Source organism: Ylistrum balloti, unplaced genomic scaffold (assembly GCF_031769215.1).
Source record: "Ylistrum balloti isolate Yb309-2 unplaced genomic scaffold, AGI_CSIRO_Ybal_v1 Utg370234, whole genome shotgun sequence".
Classification (NCBI taxonomy): Eukaryota; Metazoa; Mollusca; class Bivalvia; order Pectinida; family Pectinidae; genus Ylistrum; species Ylistrum balloti.
This window is the reverse complement of record NW_026782192.1, coordinates 404931-432396: the sequence shown is the minus strand read 5'-3', so window position 1 is coordinate 432396 and position 27466 is coordinate 404931. Positions and strand designations below refer to the sequence as shown.

General features: G+C 37.0%; 1 protein-coding gene across 1 annotated transcript in view; it reads left to right on the top strand.

The window, feature by feature from the left end:
• Positions 1–27466, top strand: part of LOC132552069 (putative glycerol kinase 5) — a 35322-nt gene that overhangs the window by 304 nt on the left and 7552 nt on the right. Inside the window, exons 2-15 of the mRNA XM_060216211.1 lie at positions 535–581; positions 1180–1335; positions 5482–5575; positions 5857–5932; positions 9459–9552; positions 10766–10855; positions 13484–13525; positions 14382–14519; positions 14667–14740; positions 15469–15529; positions 15808–15934; positions 16466–16570; positions 17692–17753; positions 25672–25874. Of these exons, the coding sequence (XP_060072194.1) occupies positions 546–581; positions 1180–1335; positions 5482–5575; positions 5857–5932; positions 9459–9552; positions 10766–10855; positions 13484–13525; positions 14382–14519; positions 14667–14740; positions 15469–15529; positions 15808–15934; positions 16466–16570; positions 17692–17753; positions 25672–25874 (1358 nt within the window). The 5' untranslated portion in view covers positions 535–545. The remainder of the gene's footprint in view (positions 1–534; positions 582–1179; positions 1336–5481; positions 5576–5856; positions 5933–9458; positions 9553–10765; positions 10856–13483; positions 13526–14381; positions 14520–14666; positions 14741–15468; positions 15530–15807; positions 15935–16465; positions 16571–17691; positions 17754–25671; positions 25875–27466) is intronic.

Sequence of the window (27466 nt, the reverse complement as noted above, 5' to 3'; positions counted from 1 at the left end):
AAGTTTTTTTTACATTATTGCTATTGATTGAACAAGCGATCCTACAACCAGTGTAGTATATATTACATATATAGTATATATTAAGGAATTAATACACCAGGCCCAGTTGCTCAAAGTCTGAGTTAACCAGTAGTTATATAATTAGTGGAAAAATAAAAATTGCTGCCACTGTAAAAACAAGGACTTAAAAGTAATCTTGACACTTAAAAATGTCAATTTGGCCTTTTTCAACAACTTTATAGCTGTGAAATTATAAAGAACGAACACAATTTTTTAATCACATTTAAAAGTTTTCACCAACCACTGGTTATCTCTAACAAGCCTTTGAACAATTGGGGCCAGATGGTAAACTGTACTGACTGGAAGAAGAAGCTTGCTTTCTAAGTCACTACAGAATTATTTTGTCATTTGATGCAGAGCAATTCAATTTTGCAGTTTAAATCATTTAAAAAAAGATTTTACACTAGGTCTTGTGCCATTCTACCACTTATTGATTCATGAATAATGATGTCATCACACATATTATTAATTCAGGGGTGAAACATATGGATGACAGGGCACAGCGGACACGATTTTATAGCGTAAGTTCATTTTGTTATAATAAAGTACATACAAACAGTGTAGGTTTGGAATTGATATAAATGGTGGTAATCCTTTATTGTCATCAGTGTTACTGAGTGTCAAATTGGAAAGTATAAGCATGTGTAATATAGGGTAAATATTTTCAATAAAATCCAAAGGAAAAGTAATCAAAAGTGTTTTTTTATTGTGATTTTTTAAATTGTGGTTAAAATGACATAACTAGATTAAACCAGGTTAAAAAAATCAGTTTATTATTCCCACTTGTTGATTCAAAATCACTAAAATAGGATCCATTTTTGTGGAATTAAAAAAAATAATGAAAAAAGAAAAATAAGTGTAGAATATTGATATTAACTAATGAACCTTAACTTATTTTCTCACCCTATTTGTTATATATGTGAAATATTGTTAATTATTGGACCAAACATTGTTTTATCTAAGTAATAAGTTTGCTTTCAATGAGCATAAAATGAATTTGATTCTGTGTCCTTTTATTGTAAAATGCTTGATTATCATGAGCAATGCAGGTACATAAGCCCCATTGTTCCATTTACATTGTTGATCAGTATATCATATACAGTATTTTGTTATAAACAGAAAGTCCTTGGTGACGGTATGAACCTTGGCAAAGGTGAGGGACAAGTGCCTAATGATGTCACGCCTTACATCATCTCCCTCGACATCGGCACCACAACCATGAGGAGCCATGTCTATGTAAAAGATGGCAGCATCAAAGGCTCAAGCAGCAAAAGGGTGAGGAGATACTTATCTATCCTACACCTGGGGGTGAGGGAATACTTATTTATCCTACACCTGGGGGTGAGGGAATACTTATTTATCCTACACCTGGGGGTGAGGGAATTCTTATTTATCCTACACCTGGGGGGGAGGGAATACTTATTTATCCTACACCTGGGGGTGACGGAATACTTATTTATCCTACACCTGGGGGTGACAGAATACTTATTTATCCTACACCTGGGGGTGAGGGAATACTTATTTATCCTACACCTGGGGGTGACGGAATACTTATTTATCCTACACCTGGGGGTGAGGGAATACTTATTTATCCTACACCTGGGGGTGAGGGAATACTTATTTATCCTACACCTGGGGGTGAGGGAATACTTATTTATCCTACACCTGGGGGTGAGGGAATACTTATTTATCCTACACCTGGGGGTGAGGGAATACTTATTTATCCTACACCTGGGGGTGAGGGAATACTTATTTATCCTACACCTGGGGGTGAGGGAATACTTATTTATTCTGTACCTGGGGGTGTGGGAATACTTATTTATCCTACACCTGGGGGTGAGGGAATACTTATTTATCCTACACCTAGGGGCGAGGGAAAACTTATTTATCCTACACCTGGGGGTGAGGGAATACTTATTTATCCTACACCTGGGGGTGAGGGAATACTTATTTATCCTGTACCTGGGGGTGTGGGAAAACTTATTTATTCTACACTTTGGGGTGAATACTTATTTATCCTACACCTGGGGGTGAGGGAATACTTATTTATCCTACACCTGGGGGTGAGGGAATACTTATTTATCCTACACCTGGGGGTGAGGGAATACTTATTTATCCTACACCTGGGGGTGAGGGAATACTTATTTATCCTACACCTGCGGGTGAGGGAATACTTATTTATCCTACACCTGGGGGTGAGGGAATACTTATTTATCCTACACCTGGGGGTGAGGGAATACACCTGGGGGTGAGGGAATTTATCCTACACCTGGGGGTGAGGGAATTTATTTATCCTACACCTGGGGGTGAGGGAATACTTATTTATCCTACACCTAGGGGCGAGGGAAAACGTATTTATCCTACACCTGGGGGTGAGCGAAATACTTATTTATCCTACACCTGGGGGTGAGGGAATACTTATTTATCCTACACCTGGGGGTGAGGGAATACTTATTTATCCTACACCTGGGGGTGAGGGAATACTTATTTATCCTACACCTGGGGGTGAGGGAATACTTATTTATCCTACACCTGGGGATGAGGGAAAACTTATTCATCCTACACCTGGGGTGAGGGAATACTCATTTATCCTACACCTGGGGGTGAGGGAATACTTATTTATTCTGTACCTGGGGGTGTGGGAATACTTATTTATCCTACACCTGGGGGTGAGGGAATACTTATTTATCCTACACCTAGGGGCGAGGGAAAACTTATTTATCCTACACCTGGGGGTGAGGGAATACTTATTTATCCTACACCTGGGGGTGAGGGAATACTTATTTATCCTGTACCTGGGGGTGTGGGAAAACTTATTTATTCTACACTTTGGGGTGGGGGAAAACTTATTTATCCTAAACTTGGGGGTGAGGGAATATTTATTTATCCTACACCTGGGGGTGAGAGAAAACTTATTTATCCTACACCTGGGGGTGTAAGGAATAATTATTTATCCTACACCTGGGGGTGAGGGAATACTTATTTATCCTGTACCTGGGGGTGAGAGAATTCTTATTTATCCTGCACCTGGGGGTGAGGGAATACTTATTTATCCTGTACCTAGGGGTGAGGGAATACTTATTTATCCTGTACCTGGGGGTGAGGGATTTTTATTTATCCTGCACCTGGGGTGAGGGAATACTTATTTATCCTGTACCTAGGGTTGAGGGAATACTTATTTATCCTGTACCTGGGGGTGTGGGAAAACTTATTTATTCTACACTTTGGGGTGGGGGAAAACTTATTTATCCTAAACCTGGGGGTGAGGGAATACTTATTTATCCTACACCTGGGGGTGAGAGAAAACTTATTTATCCTACACCTGGGGGTGTAAGGAATACTTATTTATCCTACACCTGGGGGTGAGGGAATACTTATTTATCCTGTACTTGGGGGTGAGAGAATTCTTATTTATCCTGCACCTGGGGGTGAGGGAATACTTATTTATCCTGTACCTAGGGGTGAGGGAATACTTATTTATCCTGTACCTGGGGGTGAGGGAATTCTTATTTATCCTGCACCTGGGGGTGAGGGAATACTTATTTATCCTGTACCTAGGGGTGAGGGAATACTTATTTATCCTGTACCTGGGGGTGAGGGAATTCTTATTTATCCTGCACCTGGGGGTGAGGGAATACTTATTTATCCTACACCTGGGGGTGAGGGAATACTTATTTATCCTACACCTGGGGGTGAGGGAATTCTTATTTATCCTGCACCTGGGGGTGAGGGAATACTTATTTATCATGTACCTGGGAATGAGGGAATTCTTATTTATCCTGTACCTGGAGGTGAGGGAATTCTTATTTATCCTGCACCTGGGGGTGTGGGGGGTGAAGGAAAACTTATTTATCATATACTTGGGGGTCAGGGAATACTTATTTATCCAACACCTGGGGGTGTGGGAATACTTATTTATCCTGTATCTGGGGATGAGGGAATACTTATTTATCATGTACCTGGGGGTGTGGGAATACTTATTTATCCTACACCTGGGGATGAGGGAAAACTTATTCATCCTACACCTGGGGGTGTAAGGAATACTTATTTATCCTACACCTGGGGGTGTGTACCTGGGGGTGAGGGAATACTTATGTATCATGTACCTAGGGGTGAGGGCTTACTTATTTATCCTACACCTGGGGGTGAGGGAATACTTATTTATCCTACACCTGGGGGTGAGGGAATACTTATTTATCATGTACCTGGGAATGGAATGAGGGAATTCTTATTTATCCTGTACCTGGAGGTGAGGGAATTCTTATTTATCCTGCACCTGGGGGTGTGGGAATACTTATTTTATCCTACATTAGGGTGAAGGAAAACTTATTTATCATATACTTGGGGGTCAGGGAATACTTATTTATCCAACACCTGGGGGTGTGGGAATACTTATTTATCCTGTATCTGGGGATGAGGGAATACTTATTTATCATGTACCTGGGGGTGTGGGAATACTTATTTATCCTACACCTGGGGGTGTGAGGAATACTTATTTATCCTACACCTGGGGGGTGAGGGAATTCTTATTTATCCTACACCTGGGGGGTGAGAGAATACTTATTTATCCTACACCTGAGGGTGAGGGAATACTTATTTATTCTGCACCTGGGGGTGAGGGAACACTTATTTATCCTGTACCTAGGGTGACGTAAAAGTTTAATTTTTATATCTATAAGTGCAACTACAGATAACAAATGTTTAAAAACAAAAAGTCAAAGAAATTATGGTGGAATTCATTTCATATAGAATCATGTCTTATTACTTGTCAAGTGTTTAAGGAATATCTGAAGACACTGACCATGTTTTCCCTATATGTAGATGTCATTCCTGTTTTTTGACACAAGTTAATATTTCTTTGTTGTCATGCTGTTGTGTCAAGAAGAATGAGACAATGTTTGAAGTCAATGTCTTTGGTCAACTTTTATTGTCAAATTATAGAGACAATACTTGGGTGATTGTCAGATGTATAATGTAACAATTATTGTGCAGAGTTACTGCCCCTGATTAGAGCTTTCTACCCCTGTTGGCCCAGATAAGCATGCAGGGGGTCTTAGCCAGGGAAAGCAAGGTGGTTGGGCAGGTGACCTTCTTCGTTTTTTACGTCTATCCAGGGAGTTGAACCCCGAATGGCAAGCTAGTATGGGAGTATGTTACCATGTCACCCATTTACCTAACTACTGTGCCACCCAACCATTACACCACCTAACCATCTGACCACCTCGTCAATTGACCATCCAACAACTGTACTAAGCAACCACCTGACCACTCAACCTCTGTGCCACTCAACCACCCGATCAACTGACCACCTGACCAATCGACCACCCAGTTGTTCATATGAAGGTTATTTTATTTCTTAACCAGAAGTATTGTCATCTCCGTATGTGTTGTAGCTGACAGTTATGTTTTGGACTGTTATAGATACAGCTTATGTACCCAGAACCACGATGGGTAGAAATTGACCCTGACCTATTAGTACAACAGGCTGTCGAGTGTATAAAAGAATCCATAAGAGGTAAGTATTACATTCAACTTTCAGTGTATTTCATTTTGAAAAAAATATTTCAAGTTGAAGTAAGAATTAATGTCATGAAAGTGTTCTTAAATCAAATGTGCTTGGTTATAATAGGAATTGAATAATGTTGTGTCTGTCTTATTTGAAAAGGTTAGTTTATCAAATTATGTGTACTTGAGCTAAATTGCCAAGATTGTAAGAGAACTTTATCATCTGTGAGGAATGTTGTGACAATTTACAGGTACGCTATTTTTATAGCTTGATTACTTTTTATCTTTAAGCTGCTAATATCACTCCTGGGCAGGTGACATGCCTGGGGATAACTAATCAGAGATCTACCTTCCTTACCTGGGACAGGTAAGTATACATAAGTAACCAGAGATATACATTCCTTACCTGGTACAAGTAAGTATACATAAGTAACCAGAAATCAACATTCCTTACCTGGTACAGGTAAGTATACATAAGTAACCAGAAATCTACATTCCTTACCTGGTACAGGTAAGTATACATAAGTAACCAGAGATATACATTCCTTACCTGGTACAGGTAAGTATAGATAACTAATCAGAGATCTACATTCCTTACCTGGGACAGGTAAGTATACATAACTAATCAGAGATCTACATTCCTTACCTGGGACAGGTAAGTATAGATAACTAATCAGAGATATACATTCCTTACCTGGGACAGGTAAGTATAGATAAGTAACCAGATATACATTCCTTACCTGGTACAAGTAAGTATACATAAGTAACCAGAAATCTACATTCCTTACCTGGTACAGGTAAGTATACATAAGTAACCAGAAATCTACATTCCTTACCTGTGACAGGTAAGTATACATAAGTAACCAGAAATATACATTCCTTACCTGGTACAGGTAAGTATAGATAAGTAACCAGAGATCTACATTCCTTACCTGTGACAGGTAAGTATAGATAACTAATCAGAGATATACATTCCTTACCTGGGACAGGTAAGTATAGATAAGTAACCAGAGATATACATTCCTTACCTGGTACAGGTAAGTATAGATAACTACCCAGAGATCTACATTCCTTACCTGGTACAGGTAAGTATAGATAACTAATCAGAGATATACATTCCTTACCTGGTACAGGTAAGTATACATAAGTAACCAGAAATCTACATTCCTTACCTGGTACAGGTAAGTATAGATAACTAATCAGAGATCTACATTCCTTACCTGGTACAGGTAAGTATACATAAGTAACCAGAAATCTACATTCCTTACCTGTGACAGGTAAGTATACATAACTAATCAGAGATCTACATTCCTTACCTGGGACAGGTAAGTATAGATAACTAATCAGAGATATACATTCCTTACCTGGGACAGGTAAGTATAGATAAGTAACCAGAGATATACATTCCTTACCTGGGACAGGTAAGTATAGATAAGTAACCAGAGATATACATTCCTTACCTGGGACAGGTATACATATTACCTGGTACAGGTAAGTAACCAGAGATATACATTCCTTACCTGGGACAGGTAAGTATAGATAACTAATCAGAGATATACATTCCTTACCTGGTACATAACTAATCAGAGATCTACATTCCTTACCTGGGACAGGTAAGTATAGATAACTAATCAGAGATATACATTCCTTACCTGGGACAGGTAAGTATAGATAAGTAACCAGAGATATACATTCCTTACCTGGTACAAGTAAGTATACATAAGTAACCAGAAATCTACATTCCTTACCTGGTACAGGTAAGTATACATAACTAACAGGTAAGTATACATAAGTAACCAGAAATCTACATTCCTTACCTGGTACAGGTAAGTATAGATAAGTAACCAGAGATCTACATTCCTTACCTGTGACAGGTAAGTATAGATAACTAATCAGAGATATACATTCCTTACCTGGGACAGGTAAGTATAGATAAGTAACCAGAGATATACATTCCTTACCTGGTACAGGTAAGTATAGATAACTACCCAGAGATCTACATTCCTTACCTGGTACAGGTAAGTATAGATAACTAATCAGAGATATACATTCCTTACCTGGTACAGGTAAGTATACATAAGTAACCAGAAATCTACATTCCTTACCTGGTACAGGTAAGTATAGATAACTAATCAGAGATCTACATCCCTTACCTGGTACAGGTAAGTATACATAAGTAACCAGAAATCTACATTCCTTACCTAGTACAGGTAAGTATACATAACTAATCAGAGATCTACATTCCTTACCTGGGACAGGTAAGTATAAATAACTAATCAGAGATATACATTCCTTACCTGGGACAGGTAAGTATAGATAAGTAACCAGAGATATACATTCCTTACCTGGGACAGGTAAGTATAGATAAGTAACCAGAGATATACATTCCTTACCTGGTACAGGTAAGTATAGATAACTAATCAGAGATCTACATTCCTTACCTGGTACAGGTAAGTATACATAAGTAACCAGAAATCTACATTCCTTACCTGGTACAGGTAAGTATAGATAACTAATCAGAGATCTACATTCCTTACCTGGTACAGGTAAGTATAGATAACTACCCAGAGATCTACATTCCTTACCTAGTACAGGTAAGTATAGATAACTAATCAGAGATCTGCATTCCTTACCTGGTACAGGTAAGTATAGATAACTTCCTTAATCAGGTAAGTATAGATAACTAATCAGAGATCTACATTCCTTACCTGGTACAGGTAAGTATAGATAAGTAACCAGAGATATACATTCCTTACCTGGTACAGGTAAGTATACATAAGTAACCAGAAATCTACATTCCTTACCTGGTACAGGTAAGTATAGATAACTAATCAGAGATCTACATTCCTTACCTGGTACAGGTAAGTATAGATAACTAATCAGAGATCTACATTCCTTACCTAGTACAGGTAAGTATAGATAACTACCCAGAGATCTACATTCCTTACCTGGTACAGGTAAGTATAGATAACTAATCAGAGATCTACATTCCTTACCTGGTACAGGTAAGTATAGATTACTAATCAGAGATCTCTAAACATGATATTATTTTTTGACGATATTGTGTGTTCTTTTTGAAAATACTCATGAATTCTTTTCCTTGAAATAGCAAAAAAATATTTAATCTTTGAAAATGATACCCTGTACATTAATTGAAGCTCTTATTTTTTATATTAATTTGTTTAGAATGAATAATCTTTCTTTTAAGTTATAAGGTATTAAAATGGTAATTATGTGTATTTAAGCATTTTTTAAAGTGAAACATCTGTCTTTGTTCCAAAGTTGATTAATAAGTTGAAAAGGTCCCTATACATAATATATATGGATTGTATTAAATGTCTGTAAATTAAAACTTATTCTGAGCAGTTTCAATACTATGGGTAAATGTAAACATGCATGATTAGATACAGCAAAGCATTACCTAAAATATTGAATCTATTTGTAGATAAACCAAATCAAATTTCGATCGGAATTTATATTTCTATGTTTCTAGACATGAAATAAATCTGTCAAAAATGGGTGAAAATGAGAAATAGCAGATACGTTAAGTCTGTGTATTCTGTCACTAATTCTCTGTAAAAGTGAAATCAGCATTTAGGTTTGATATAAATTATTAGATCTGTGATGACCTGACCTAAGTTATGGGAAAAGGTTTGGGGATTCAAAAATATTCAGATTAAAAGGAATTTGTTTTAAAAAAAATCATTGTAATTCTTGTTTTACCATATATGGAAGTTGAAACTATAATAAGTCACTAAGTCTTCTTAATTGGTGACAAACAGACTGAATTATTTAGTCCAGAAAAGGGAGATAATTTGAAAATATAGACTGTAGATATAGTATCTGGTATTACATGATTAAACACCATTACATGATGATCAATCTTCCAACAGGGAGACAGGCAAACCATTCCATAACTTCATCACGTGGCAGGATTTACGGGCAAGTGACAACGTCAAGTCATGGAACAGTTCCTACAAACTCAGGGTAAGTAACAATGTCATGTCATGGAACAGTTCCTACAAACTCGGGGTAAGTGACAATGTCATGTCATGGAACAGTTCCTACCAACTAAGGGTGAGTGACAATGTCAAGCCATGGAACAGTTCCTACAAACTCAGGGTAAGTAACAATGTCATGTCATGGAACAGTTCCTACAAACTCAGGGTAAGTGACAATGTCCTGTCATTGAACAGTTCCTACAAACTCAGGGTGACAATGTCATGTCATGGAACAGTTCCTACAAACACATAGTGACAATTTCATGTCATGGAACAGTTCCTAAAAACTCAGGGTAAGTGACAATGTCATGTCATGGAACAGTTCCTACAAACACAGGGTGACAACGTCATGTCATGGAACAGTTCCTACAAACTCAGGGTGAGTGACAAAGTCAAGTCATGGAACAGTTCCTACAAAAACAGGGTGACAATGTCATGTCATGGAACAGTTCCTACAAACTCAGGGTAAGTGACAATGTCATGTCATGGAACAGTTCCTACAAACTCAGGGTAAGTGACCATGTCATGTCATGTAACAGTTCCTACAAACTCAGGGTAAGTGACCATGTCATGTCATGTAACAGTTCCTACAAACTCAGGGTAAGTGACAATGTCCTGTCATGGAACAGTTCCTACAAACTCAGGGTGACAATGTCATGTCATGGAACAGTTCCTACAAACTCGGGGTAAGTGACAGTGTCATGTCATGGAACAGTTCCTACAAACACATAGTGACAATGTCATGTCATGTAACAGTTCCTACAAACTCCGGGTAAGTGACAATGTCATGTCATGGAACAGTTCCTAAAAACTCAGGTAAGTGACCATGTCATGTCATGGAACAGTTCCTACAAACACAGGGTGACAATGTCATGTCATGGAACAGTTCCTACAAACTCAGGGTAAGTGACCATGTCATGTCATGGAACAGTTCCTACAAACACAGGGTGACAATGTCATGTCATGTAACAGTTCCTACACACTCAGGGTAAGTGACATTGTCAGGTATTAACAATTCTAAAACTGAGATGCTGAATTTTTTTTTTCATTCGGTTTGATGCTGAAATATGAAATTTGTATGTATATATATCAATATAAGCACATAAAATTACTTAATTATGAAATACAATATATAGAAATGAACTTATGATGTTACTGGACTGAGTTTTAGATATGAGAACTTGTTTTTTTCCTTGAAGGCTTTGAACAAAGGGTCATCTCTTCTACACCTGTTTACACGACAACCCAGATTCCTGGCAGCCAGTGTGTTAAAGTTCATGTCAAATCAGGTAAGAAAAACATCTCTCCTACACTAGTGTACTGAGTATATAAATCATTTGTTATAATAAAACATCTCTCCTACACCAGTGTACTGAGTATATAAATCATTTGTTATAATAAAACATCTCTCCTACACCAGTGTACTGAGTATATAAATCATTTGTTATAATAAAGCGTCTCTCCTACACCAGTGTACTGAGTATATAAATCATTTGTTATAATAAAACATCTCTCCTACACCAGTGTACCGCGTATATAAATCATTTGTTATAATAAAACATCTCTCCTACACCAGTGTACTGAGTATATAAATCATTTGTTATAATAAAACGTCTCTCCTACACCAGTGTACTGAGTATATAAATCATTTGTTATAATAAACGTCTCTCCTACACCAGTGTACTGAGTATATAAATCATTTGTTATAATAAAACATCTCTCCTACACCAGTGTACCGCGTATATAAATCATTTGTTATAATAAAACATCTCTCCTACACCAGTGTACTGAGTATGGTTATAAATCATTGATGATAATAGGGAACAGGGATAAAAACTTCTAGTTTGTCAATGTCATGTCCGGGGGGAAGAAGAGGGAAGACTATAAATGTAAAATTATGTTTACATAAAATAAATCTGTAGGTCAAAGAGTATAGTTATACATACACCTACACACTGTGAGTTATACATAAAAACTACACATGTGAGGGACTATAAATGTAAAATTATGTTTACATAAAATAAATCTGTAGGTCAAAGAGTATAGTTATACATACACCTACACACTGTGAGGGACACCAAGGGACATAACTACACTGTGAGGGACACCAAGGGACATAACTACACTGTGAGGGACACCAAGGGACATAACTACACTGTGAGGGACACCAAGGGACATAACAACACTGTGAGGGACACCAAGGGACATAACTACACTGTGAGGGACACCAAGGGACATAACAACACTGTGAGGGACACCAAGGGACATAACTACACTGTGAGGGACACCAAGGGACATAACTACACTGTGAGGGACACCAAGGGACATAACTACACTGTGAGGGACACCAAGGGACATAACTACACTGTGAGGGACACCAAGGGACATAACTACACTGTGAGGGACACCAAGGGACATAACTACACTGTGAGGGACACCAAGGGACATAACTACACTGTGAGGGACACCAAGGGACATAACTACATTGTGAGGGACACCAAGGGACATAACTACACTGTGGCAGACAACAAGGGACATAACTACACTGTGAGGGACACCAAGGGACATAACTACACTGTGAGGGACACCAAGGGACATAACTACACTGTGAGGGACACCAAGGGACATAACTACACTGTGAGGGACACCAAGGGACATAACTACACTGTGAGGGACACCAAGGGACATAACTACACTGTGAGGGACACCAAGGGACATAACTACACTGTGGCAGACACCAAGGGACATAACTACACTGTGGCAGACAACAAGGGACATAACTACACTGTGAGGGACACCAAGGGACATAACTACACTGTGAGGGACACCAAGGGACATAACTACACTGTGAGGGACACCAAGGGACATAACTACACTGTGAGGGACACCAATGGACATAACTACACTGTGAGGGACACCAAGGGACATAACTACACTGTGAGGGACACCAAGGGACATAACTACACTGTGACGGACACCAAGGGACATAACTACACTGTGAGGGACACCAAGGGACATAACTACACTGTGAGGGACACCAAGGGACATAACTACACTGTGAGGGACACCAAAGGACATAACTACAATGTGAGGGAAACCTAGGAACATAACTACACTGTGACAGACACCAAGGGACATAACTACACTGTGACAGACACCAAGGGACATAACTATACTGTGACAGACACCTAGGGACATTACTACACTGTGACAGACACCAAGGGACATAACTACACTGTGACAGATAAGAAGGGACATAACTACACTGTGACAGATAAGAAGGGACATAACTACACTGTGACAGACACCAAGGGACATAACTACACTGTGACAGACACCTAGGGACATAACTACACTGTGACAGATAACAAGGGACATAACTACACTGTAACAGATAACAAGGGACATAACTACACTGTGACAGACAACAAGGGACATAACTACACTGTGACAGATAACAAGGGACATAACTACACTGTGACAGATAACAAGGGACATAACTACACTGTGACAGACAACAAGGGACAGAACTCACATACACTGTGACAGACAACAAGGGACATAACTACACATACACTGTGACAGACAACAAGGGACATATCTACACTGTGACAGACAACAAGGGACATAACTACACATACACTGTGACAGACAACAAGGGACATAACTACGCATACACTGTGACAGACAACAAGGGACATAACTACACATACACTGTGACAGACAGCAAGGGACATAACTACACATACACTTTGGCAGACGTACATGTAAATACACTTAGAAGAATATACAAATTTGTTGGATACAAAACTGTTACCAAGGTGGATCCACAACAGCAATACCCTCCTTGTCAGTACTTGTGGAATTTTGAAAGTTTATATGTTTTATTAGGTGATAAAGATATGTGTTTTCCACAGGTTTGTCTACGTCTGATCTGGGCCCTGGAGAACATAGAGGAAGTAAGTAGCAAAGTTATTATTTCATCTTCTCAGTAAAATGTGAAATGAAAAAACTAGTCAAACAAACTAAGTACTTATATGTCAAAGTTTACAACACAAGTAAAACTTTCAGGAACATTAAAAAACAAATGACCACTGAAGCAGCCTGAGAGAATATATATAGTAACTGACCTAGAAATGATTACATGATTAACCTGTCCTAGTATGTAATACATGTACGCTATGTGTGGTAAATATTGTATGACACATGAACTATAATAACAATGACACTATTGTTTGTTCTTTAATAGATGACATCACAAAGTTTTATTGCACAGATACATTTACGTTTGTTCTATATTTAAGTAAATGTCCTATCATATAAACTTATCACTTCCATTCACATAATATGACTCTCAGTTAACGGTTCTTGGTCTCATCTATTAAAGTGTCTTGACGGTTCATATGAGATTCTGTGTGTAATGGTATCAGCTACAATGTTTGAACAGGAGTTTAACTATCAGATTGATTTTATTTAATTAGTATTATCTTAAGGTAACAAATAACATCTAACCATTAAATATTTGTTCAGTCTTACCAAACATGTTAAACGTAACCATTAAATATTTGTTCAGTCTTACCAAACATGTTAAACGTAACCATTAAATACTTGCTAAATTTGATCTTTGAATATTAAATGTTAAATCTAACCATTGGATGCTTGTTACAGGTAAATACCTGTTAGGTCATACACTTAATTACTTCTTAAAATCTACAGTTTAATACTTGTTAAAAACAGTTAACTAATTAAATTATTCTAGAATTTAAGGGTTTATGTGATCATGATTATACACAACATTACATATATTGTTTGTAGTTGAGGAATAGAGCCTCCGAAGACCAGGTGATGTTTGGATGTATAGATACCTGGTTGCTATGGAAACTGACAGGTGAGAAGGTTCATGCAACAGACTATTCCAATGCCAGTGGGACAGGCTTGTTTGATCCTTTCCAGGTAAATATTAGAGATAAGTTTCTACAGTACTAGTTGTTGTTTTTACAAAGGTCCACTGATTCTATTGTGATAGAGTCGTCTTTATCTCTCATCTTTTTCATTCCCTGACAAATATTTATGATGTTAATATGACGTGCTACATTTTAGGTAGAATGGAGTTCTATAATATGCAACCTTCTCAACATTCCGATGAACATGCTACCTGAGATCAGAGATACAAGGTATGAAGTGTGGACTTTATTTCTGTATTAATTAATGTCCCTGGTTACTGTTTTTCCTGCCTGCTGCCTGATATAACTTTCTGTATAGTATATAGACATTGGTTTCTGACTGGTCACACTGTTTTTATATTTTCTTTATCTATATATATGTATTTATGTTGTGATGAATCTGGATCAAACAAGTGAAAAAGCTTAAAATAAATTTGAGTCACTATTTTTTGTCAAACAGATAACTCAAACAACTGGTGTCATAAGTCGGACACATGGAGGTCAAATGGAGGTCACATGAATCAGACACATGGAGGTCACATGAGTCAGACACATGGAGGTCACATGAGTCAGACACATGGAGGTCACATGAGTCAGACACATGGAGGTCACATGAGTCAGACACATGGGGGTCACATGGAGGTCACATGAGATGGACACATGGAGGTCACATGTAGGTCACATGTAGGTCACATGAATCAGACACATGGAGGTGACATGAGTCAGACACATGGAGGTCACATGAGTCAGACACATGGAGGTGACATGAGTCAGACACATGGAGGTTACATGGAGGTCACATGGAGGTGACATGAGTTATTCATCAGTAATTTGACAGTAACTGACAGGACACACGTTCTCAGATGATTTTCTGTAAATTTTAATTGTATTGTATTTTAAAAAGTGTTTAAAACTAGGTCAGATTGTTTGTAGACTAAAGTGATTTATTTTTACTACAGTGGCTTGTTTGGTAAAACTGATTCTTCTCTGTTTGGTGCTGCTATTCCTATTACAGCTATGGTAAGACTTTGTAAAATTCACAGTTCTAATTTATCATGGCTTTAATTGAAAACTCACCCACTTCACACGTGAAAACATCATATTATTCAAACCAGCCAGAATTTCTAATATCATTGTCACAAAACATGTTTAGAATAAATAGAATTCTAATATTTGGGATGAAAAGATTTGAATCCCTTCATTATTACATGTAATTAGGATCACGGTATTTATTGTCAGTTTGAAGTTTGTTTATGAAAAATTATTACATATTACAATGTTTGTAATCCTCGAAATAGATATCTGACCAGATGTCGGCCATGTTTGGAGAGTGTTGCTATGGCGTTGGAGATATGAAATGCACCATGGGAACAGGGACGTTTGTAGATGTGAACACTGGCAGCTCACCTCATGCTTCAGTAGCAGGTAGATACTCTCCAGGTTTATAAATCATTATTGATCTTTTTGATATTTGTAATTTATCACTTTGTTAAGTTTTCAGTAAGTTGGTATTTTATTTTATTCTCCCTGAACTTTGTGGACTTCCTGAAGTACCTACAACGTGGACAAGTTGTGGCGTTATAATGAAAGTCACATGTTGGGATTGATATCCTGTGTAGTTTGTCCCTATTCCTCAATCACCCTGCATACCAGGTGTTATCCAAGCGAAGTGTAACATGAACACTCCATACCTGCACTGAAGTGATAATGTTGGCTCTACTCCTAGCTTAGTTTTTATAAAGATTTAACACGTGAAAATGTCTACAAAATATTGGAACTAAATATTTGATTTTTTTGTAGAATTACTAAGGTTGAATTAAGAAAGTCATTAGATATTGACTTATTCATTATTCACATCACAAGTCTGCTCCGTCATCTAATATATTAAATAAAATTCTCAGTTATCAGTTTGTCCTGGAGAATTTCTAACTACATCAAAACTTTTTGTATTTTTAGGTTTATACCCTCAGATTGGCTGGAAGATAAAGGATGAATTGGTGTATGTAGCAGAAGGGGCCATAACTGATACCGGTATTGTTATAGACTGGGCCAAGTCTATTGGTAGGTACAATGGGGACAAGTCTATTGGTAGGTACAATGGGGACAAGTCTATTGGTAGGTACAATGGGGACAAGTCTATTGGTAGGTACAATTGGGACAAGTCTATTGGTAGGTACAATGGGGACAAGTCTATTGGTAGGTACCATGAGGACAAGTCTGTTGGTAGGTACAATGGGGACAAGTCTATTGGTAGGTACAATGGGGACAAGTCTATTGGTAGGTACAATGGGGACAAGTCTATTGGTAGGTACAATGGGGACAAGTCTATTGGTAGGTACCATGAGGACAAGTCTGTTGGTAGGTACAATGGGGACAAGTCTATTGGTAGGTACAATGGGGACAAGTCTATTGGTAGGTACAATGGGGAGAAGTCTATTGGTAGGTACAATTGGGACAAGTCTATTGGTAGGTACAATGGGGTCAAGTCTATTGGTAGGTACCATGAGGACAAGTCTGTTGGTAGGTACAATGGGGACAAGTCTATTGGTAGGTACAATGGGGACAAGTCTATTGGTAGGTACAATGGGGACAAGTCTATTGGTAGGTACAATGGGGACAAGTCTATTGGTAGGTACCATGAGGACAAGTCTGTTGGTAGGTACAATGGGGACAAGTCTATTGGTAGGTACAATGGGGACAAGTCTATTGGTAGGTACAATGGGGACAAGTCTATTGGTAGGTACAATGGGGACAAGTCTATTGGTAGGTACAATGGGGACAAGTCTATTGGTAGGTACAATGGGGACAAGTCTATTGGTAGGTACTATGGGGACAAGTCTGTTGGTAGGTACTATGGGCCTCACAACTATATCATTGTTAAAGCATAGTCTACTGGTGTCACTAAACAAATAAGATATTATAATTATAAAATGGGCAGTCACATTAAAACCAGATCTCTGATTTTACTTTGTTTCCAAAATATTATTGTAGTTAAAGTTTGGATCGAAAGCTTTGAGTACATTATATGTAAAAGTTATTAATTATAGATTGGAACAAAGTTTTGGTTTATATTACTTGTTACATTTCAAAAATGTCACATCTTTTCTGGTTACAATGAAGAAACAATAAAACTTCTGTAGCTGTTAATTAGCCCAGGTGTAATCTTCAATCTATTCTTTCAGGTTTTTTTGATGATGTTTCTGACTCTTCACGGATCGCTGAATCAGTACCAGGTAAGTATCCTGTATACTAAGGGGAGATGCTTACCTGTAAGGAAAGGGCAAAGGTCAAGGAGAGGCTTGAATCCTTAATTCAGTAATACATGTCTCTTCACTGACAACTAATTATCAGCAGACAATACAACTTAGAGATCTGAAACCCATTTACAGATCTGACATTTACAGAAAAGAATTGTGAAGAAATTGGTGATTGGAGTGAAACTTGATTGATTTTGTTGTTATTCCAATTTCATGTTGTATATTTAAGAAATGAACATTTTTAGCTGCTGTGTAGGACACTCAACCTCGGTATTTATAGCCATCAACTGGATCAGCTGCTGTGTAGGACACTCAGTATTTATAGCCATCAACTGTATCAGCTGTTGTGTAGGACACTCGGCATTTATAGCCATCAACTGGATCAGCTGTTGTGTAGGACACTAAGCATTTATAGCCATCAACTGGTTAAGCTGTTGTGTAGGACACTCAGCATTTATAGCCATCAACTGGATCAGCAGCTGTGTAGGACACTCGGTATTTATAGCCATCAACTGGATCAGCTGCTGTGTAGGACACTCAGTATTTATAGCCATCAACTGGATAAGCTGTTGTGTAGGACACTCAGCATTTATAGCCATCAACTGGATAAGCTGTTGTGTAGGACACTCAGCATTGTAGCCATTAACTGGATCAACTGATAGCTGTCCAGGCTATTTATAGACTTGGTGGAACTTTAACCACAAAAAGGCCCAACATATACCATCACAGAAAGGATATCAAATATGTTTGGAAATTAGTTCATGAAAAAGCTGATGCTGATTTTACAAACACATGTACATATGATAAATGGACGAAAAATAAAACATTATAAGATGTTGTGTTTTATGTGACAACTTGACACTGTTTCATGCAGATATTACTTCTCTTCTGTGTTTTGAAGAAAAATTTATCAAACTGATACATCATCATCTATCAAACTGATACATCATCATCTATCAAACTGATACATCCTCATCTATCAAACTGATACATCATCATCATCTATCAAACTGATACATCATCATCTATCAAACTGATACATCCTCATCATCTATCAAACTGATACATCCTCATCATCTATCAAACTGATACATCCTCATCATCTATCAAACTGATACATCCTCATCATCTATCAAACTGATACATCATCATCTATCAAACTGATACATCATCATCTATCAAACTGATACATCCTCATCATCTATCAAACTGATACATCCTCATCATCTATCAAACTGATACATCCTCATCATCTATCAAACTGATACATCCTCATCATCTATCAAACTGATACATCCTCATCATCTATCAAACTGATACATCCTCATCATCTATCAAACTGATACATCCTCATCATCTATCAAACTGATACATCCTCATCATCTATCAAACTGATACATCCTCATCATCTATCAAACTGATACATCCTCATCATCTATCAAACTGATACATCCTCATCATCTATCAAACTGATACATCCTCATCATCTATCAAACTGATACATCCTCATCATCTATCAAACTGATACATCCTCATCATCTATCAAACTGATACATCCTCATCATCTATCAAACTGATACATCCTCATCATCTATCAAACTGATACATCCTCATCATCTATCAAACTGATACATCCTCATCATCTATCAAACTGATACATCCTCATCATCTATCAAACTGATACATCCTCATCATCTATCAAACTGATACATCATCATCTATCAAACTGATACATCCTCATCATCTATCAAACTGATACATCCTCATCATCTATCAAACTGATACATCCTCATCATCTATCAAACTGATACATCCTCATCATCTATCAAACTGATACATCCTCATCATCTATCAAACTGATACATCCTCTATCAAACTGATACATCCTCATCATCTATCAAACTGATACATCCTCATCATCTATCAAACTGATACATCCTCATCATCTATCAAACTGATACATCCTCATCATCTATCAAACTGATACATCCTCATCATCTATCAAACTGATACATCCTCATCATCTATCCAACTGATACATCCTCATCATCTATCAAACTGATACATCCTCATCATCTATCAAACTGATACATCATCATCATCTATCAAACTGATACATCCTCATCATCTATCAAACTGATACATCCTCATCATCTATCAAACTGATACATCCTCATCATCTATCAAACTGATACATCCTCATCATCTATCAAACTGATACATCCTCATCATCTATCAAACTGATACATCCTCATCATCTATCAAACTGATACATCCTCATCATCTATCAAACTGATACATCCTCATCATCTATCAAACTGATACATCCTCATCATCTATCAAACTGATACATCCTCATCATCTATCAAACTGATACATCCTCATCATCTATCAAACTGATACATCCTCATCATCTATCAAACTGATACATCCTCATCATCTATCAAACTGATACATCCTCATCTATCAAACTGATACATCCTCATCATCAAACTGATCAAACTGATACATCCTCATCATCTATCAAACTGATACATCCTCATCATCTATCAAACTGATACATCCTCATCATCTATCAAACTATCATACATCATCTATCAAACTGATACATCCTCATCATCTATCAAACTGATACATCCTCATCATCTATCAAACTGATACATCCTCATCATCTATCAAACTGATACATCCTCATCATCTATCAAACTGATACATCCTCATCATCTATCAAACTGATACATCCTCATCATCTATCAAACTGATACATCCTCATCATCTATCAAACTGATACATCCTCATCATCTATCAAACTGATACATCCTCATCATCTATCAAACTGATACATCCTCATCATCTATCAAACTGATACATCCTCATCATCTATCAAACTGATACATCATCATCTATCAAACTGATACATCCTCATCTATCAAACTGATACATCCTCATCATCTATCAAACTGATACATCCTCATCATCTATCAAACTGATACATCCTCATCATCTATCAAACTGATACATCCTCATCATCTATCAAACTGATACATCATAATCATCTATCAAACTGATACATCCTCATCATCTATCAAACTGATACATCCTCATCATCTATCAAACTGATACATCCTCATCATCTATCAAACTGATACATCCTCATCATCTATCAAACTGATACATCCTCATCATCTATCAAACTGATACATCCTCATCATCTATCAAACTGACACATCCTCATCATCTATCAAACTGATACATCCTCATCATGATACATCTCATCATCTATCAAACTGATACATCCTCATCATCTATCAAACTGATACATCCTCATCATCTATCAAACTGATACATCCTCATCATCTATCAAACTGATACATCCTCATCATCTATCAAACTGATACATCCTCATCTATCAAACTGATACATCATCATCATCTATCGAACTGATACATCCTCATCATCTATCAAACTGATACATCCTCATCATCTATCAAACTGATACATCCTCATCATCTATCAAACTGATACATCCTCATCATCTATCAAACTGATACATCCTCATCATCTATCAAACTGATACATCCTCATCATCTATCAAACTGATACATCATCTATCAAACTGATACATCCTCATCATCTATCAAACTGATACATCCTCATCATCTATCAAACTGATACATCCTCATCATCTATCAAACTGATACATCCTCATCATCTATCAAACTGATACATCCTCATCATCTATCAAACTGATACATCCTCATCATCTATCAAACTGATACATCCTCATCATCTATCAAACTGATACATCCTCATCATCTATCAAACTGATACATCCTCATCATCTATCAAACTGATACATCCTCATCATCTATCAAACTGATACATCCTCATCATCTATCAAACTGATACATCCTCATCATCTATCAAACTGATACATCCTCATCATCTATCAAACTGATACATCCTCATCATCTATCAAACTGATACATCCTCATCATCTATCAAACTGATACATCCTCATCATCTATCAAACTGATACATCCTCATCATCTATCAAACTGATACATCCTCATCATCTATCAAACTGATACATCCTCATCATCTATCAAACTGATACATCCTCATCATCTATCAAACTGATACATCCTCATCATCTATCAAACTGATACATCCTCATCATCTATCAAACTGATACATCCTCATCATCTATCAAACTGATACATCCTCATCATCTATCAAACTGATACATCCTCATCATCTATCCAACTGATACATCCTCATCATCTATCAAACTGATACATCCTCATCATCTATCAAACTGATACATCCTCATCATCTATCAAACTGATACATCCTCATCATCTATCAAACTGATACATCCTCATCATCTATCAAACTGATACATCCTCATCATCTATCAAACTGATACATCCTCATCATCTATCAAACTGATACATCATCATCTATCAAACTGATACATCCTCATCATCTATCCAACTGATACATCCTCATCATCTATCAAACTGATACATCCTCATCATCTATCAAACTGATACATCCTCATCATCTATCAAACTGATACATCCTCATCATCTATCAAACTGATACATCATCATCTATCAAACTGATACATCATCATCTATCAAACTGATACATCCTCATCATCTATCAAACTGATACATCCTCATCATCTATCAAACTGATACATCATCATCTATCAAACTGATACATCCTCATCATCTATCAAACTGATACATCCTCATCATCTATCAAACTGATACATCCTCATCATCTATCAAACTGATACATCCTCATCATCTATCAAACTGATACATCCTCATCATCTATCAAACTGATACATCCTCATCATCATCATCATCTAAAACTGATACATGATACATCATCATCTATCAAACTGATACATCCTCATCATCTATCAAACTGATACATCCTCATCATCTATCAAACTGATACATCCTCATCATCTATCAAACTGATACATCCTCATCATCTATCAAACTGATACATCCTCATCATCTATCAAACTGATACATCCTCATCATCTATCAAACTGATACATCCTCATCTATCAAACTGATACATCCTCATCATCTATCAAACTGATACATCCTCATCATCTATCAAACTGATACATCCTCATCATCTATCAAACTGATACATCCTCATCATCTATCAAACTGATACATCCTCATCATCTATCAAACTGATACATCCTCATCATCTATCAAACTGATACATCCTCATCATCTATCAAACTGATACATCCTCATCATCTCATGATACATCTATCAAACTGATACATCCTCATCATCTATCAAACTGATACATCCTCATCATCTATCAAACTGATACATCCTCATCATCTATCAAACTGATACATCCTCATCATCTATCAAACTGATACATCCTCATCATCTATCAAACTGATACATCCTCATCATCTATCAAACTGATACATCCTCATCATCTATCAAACTGATACATCCTCATCATCTATCAAACTGATACATCCTCATCATCTATCAAACTGATACATCCTCATCATCTATCAAACTGATACATCCTCATCATCTATCAAACTGATACATCCTCATCATCTATCAAACTGATACATCCTCATCATCTATCAAACTGATACATCATCATCTATCCAACTGATACATCCTCATCATCTATCAAACTGATACATCCTCATCATCTATCAAACTGATACATCATCATCATCATCTATCAAACTGATACATCCTCATCATCTATCAAACTGATACATCCTCATCATCTATCAAACTGATACATCCTCATCATCTATCAAACTGATACATCCTCATCACAAACTGATACATCATCATCTATCAAACTGATACATCCTCATCATCTATCAAACTGATACATCCTCATCATCTATCAAACTATCAAACATCATCATCATCTATCAAACTGATACATCATCATCTATCAAACTCATATCTATCAAACTGATACATCCTCATCATCTATCAAACTGATACATCCTCATCATCTATCAAACTGATACATCCTCATCATCTATCAAACTGATACATCCTCATCATCTATCAAACTGATACATCCTCATCATCTATCAAACTGATACATCATCATCTATCAAACTGATACATCCTCATCATCTATCAAACTGATACATCATCATCTATCAAACTGATACATCCTCATCATCTATCAAACTGATACATCCTCATCATCTATCAAACTGATACATCCTCATCATCTATCAAACTGATACATCCTCATCATCTATCAAACTGATACATCCTCATCATCTATCAAACTGATACATCCTCATCATCTATCAAACTGATACATCCTCATCATCTATCAAACTGATACATCATCATCTATCAAACTGATACATCATCATCATCTATCAAACTGATACATCCTCATCATCTATCAAACTGATACATCCTCATCATCTATCAAACTGATACATCATCATCTATCAAACTGATACATCCTCATCATCTATCAAACTGATACATCCTCATCATCTATCAAACTGATACATCCTCATCATCTATCAAACTGATACATCCTCATCATCTATCAAACTGATACATCCTCATCATCTATCAAACTGATACATCCTCATCATCTATCAAACTGATACATCCTCATCATCTATCAGACTGATACATCCTCATCATCTATCAAACTGATACATCATCATCTATCAAACTGATACATCCTCATCATCTATCAAACTGATACATCCTCATCATCTATCAAACTGATACATCCTCATCATCTATCAAACTGATACATCCTCATCATCTATCAAACTGATACATCCTCATCATCTATCAAACTGATACATCCTCATCATCTATCAAACTGATACATCCTCATCATCTATCAAACTGATACATCCTCATCATCTATCAAACTGATACATCCTCATCATCTATCAAACTGATACATCATCATCTATCAAACTGATACATCCTCATCATCTATCAAACTGATACATCCTCATCATCTATCAAACTGATACATCCTCATCATCTATCAAACTGATACATCCTCATCATCTATCAAACTGATACATCCTCATCATCTATCAAACTGATACATCCTCATCATCTATCAAACTGATACATCCTCATCATCTATCAAACTGATACATCTTCATCATCTATCAAACTGATACATCATCATCTATCAAACTGATACATCCTCATCATCTATCAAACTGATACATCCTCATCATCTATCAAACTGATACATCCTCATCATCTATCAAACTGATACATCATCATCTATCAAACTGATACATCCTCATCATCTATCAAACTGATACATCCTCATCATCTATCAAACTGATACATCCTCATCATCTATCAAACTGATACATCCTCATCATCTATCAAACTGATACATCCTCATCATCTATCAAACTGATACATCCTCATCATCTATCAAACTGATACATCCTCATCATCTATCAAACTGATACATCCTCATCATCTATCAAACTGATACATCCTCATCATCTATCAAACTGATACATCCTCATCATCTATCAAACTGATACATCCTCATCATCTCCTTTCCTTTTGTAATGTTACAGTTTTCCATATTTTCAGAGATTTTACAATTTTATTTTAACTTTAAATTAATTCTCCTGCCATGTAAAGGCCCTGTTTGTCTATTCATGCCGTTCATATGTAAACAGCTGACTCCAAAACTCTTCAATCAATTTTGATAAAATTTTGTACAAACATTCCTTGGTCATAGTAAACAAAGTGAATGATTTATATTAACCACTTTCTGATATCAGATGAATCCTGGTATCTTTACCTTGTTTGTAAGAAAGTTATGATCAATAGTTCTTTGTGCTGAATTCAGTTTTTGATTGTCGGACTTTGTGTTTTTTTTTTACAGGCCCCTATAAATGATGACAAGGCAGCCTCCTCCATCATTGGAATAAAACCCACTACCACAAAGGCCCACCTTGTACGGGCACTGCTGGAATCTGTTGCCTTCAGATTCAAAATCCTGTACGAAGCCATTCTGAAAGAGTCTAAAGTGGAACTCTCCTGTGTGATCAGGTAAGGGCACTGCTGGAATCTATTGCCTTCAGATTCAAAATCCTGTACGAAGCCATTCTGAAAGAGTCTAAAGTGGAACTCTCCTATTGATCAGGCAGGTCATGTAATATTCCTGTAATAAATATGTTGTATACCTGCTCTATTGTAGGTCATACATCAGTTTCCCTGTAATTTAACATTTATTTTAACAAGCTCATTGATTTGATGTTGCCCTTCTTTTACCTTGGCACATATCGAATGATTTAATGTATTCAGTAATGAATTTTTATATAGTGTCCCTTTGTCTGTCTGTTGGTTCGTCCCAAGTAATTTTGTCTGGAGTATAACTCAAAAACTGTAAGAGGTATCAACATACAACGTCTCAGGTAGATAGATCTGAACAAGGAGAAGTGCAGTGGTCCAGAACCATCACTCTCTTTTGCATAATTTAGGAGTTATTGCCCTTTGTTACTTTTTATAAGAGGTATAAACATGGAACTTCATGGGTAGATAGGTCTGAACAAGGAGAAGTGCAGTGCACCAGAACCATCACTCTCGAATTGCCCTTTGTTATTTTTCATACTTAAATTTTGTCCCATTTGGAGAAAATAAACCGTCTCTGACAGCCCTAATATAGTACATTTGATACAAGTGTAAGAAACCTTATATTTTTGAATAATAATAAAAAGGACAAAAGATGGATGTCAGTTTTAGTAATTTTGTATCCATTCTTTTGACGAGCTTTTGTTTGTGGAGGAAGACACTTTAAGGTCAGCTGCACAGAATATGTTTTACAGAACATCAGATGTTATGGTAATTCATAAAAATTCAGTGTGTTAGAGTAATAATTCCGAAATTTGGATGGAATGAAATATTGAAGGATGACTTTGATACCAATGGAAATGGTTTTGTACAACTTTTACCAAGTACAAATTGTTTCACATTATAATCCTTACAGTTAATGTCATTTTCTAAACATTGCATTCAATAAAATTTTCTTGTCAATAACACTTAAAGTGATCTTCTTTAAAGTTTTAAAAAATTTTTCAGTGTTTGATTTTATTCATCCTCTCACTTTCACTCTCTACACTCCTGGAACCATCCTAGATACTCCAGGGGTTACAATCACTTACACTCTCAGCACCCCTGGAAAGATCCTCGATACTCCAGGGGTTACAATCACTTACACTCTCAGCACCCCTGGAACGATCCTCGATACTCCAGGGATTACAATCACTTACACTCTCTACACTCCTGGTACCATCCTCGATACTCCAGGGGTTACAATCACTTTCACTCTCTACACCCCTGGAACGATCCTCGATACTCCAGGGGTTACAATCACTTTCACTCTCTACACTCCTGGAACGATCCTCGATACTCCAGGGGTTACGATCACTTACACTCTCTACACTCCTGGAACCATCCTCGATACTCCAGGGGTTACAATCACTTTCACTCTCTACACTCCTGGAACGATCCTCGATACTCCAGGGGTTACAATCACTTTAACTCTCTACACCCCTGGAACCATCCTCGATACTCCAGGGGTTACAATCACTTTCACTCTCTACACCCCTGGAACCATCCTCGATACTCCAGGGGTTACAATC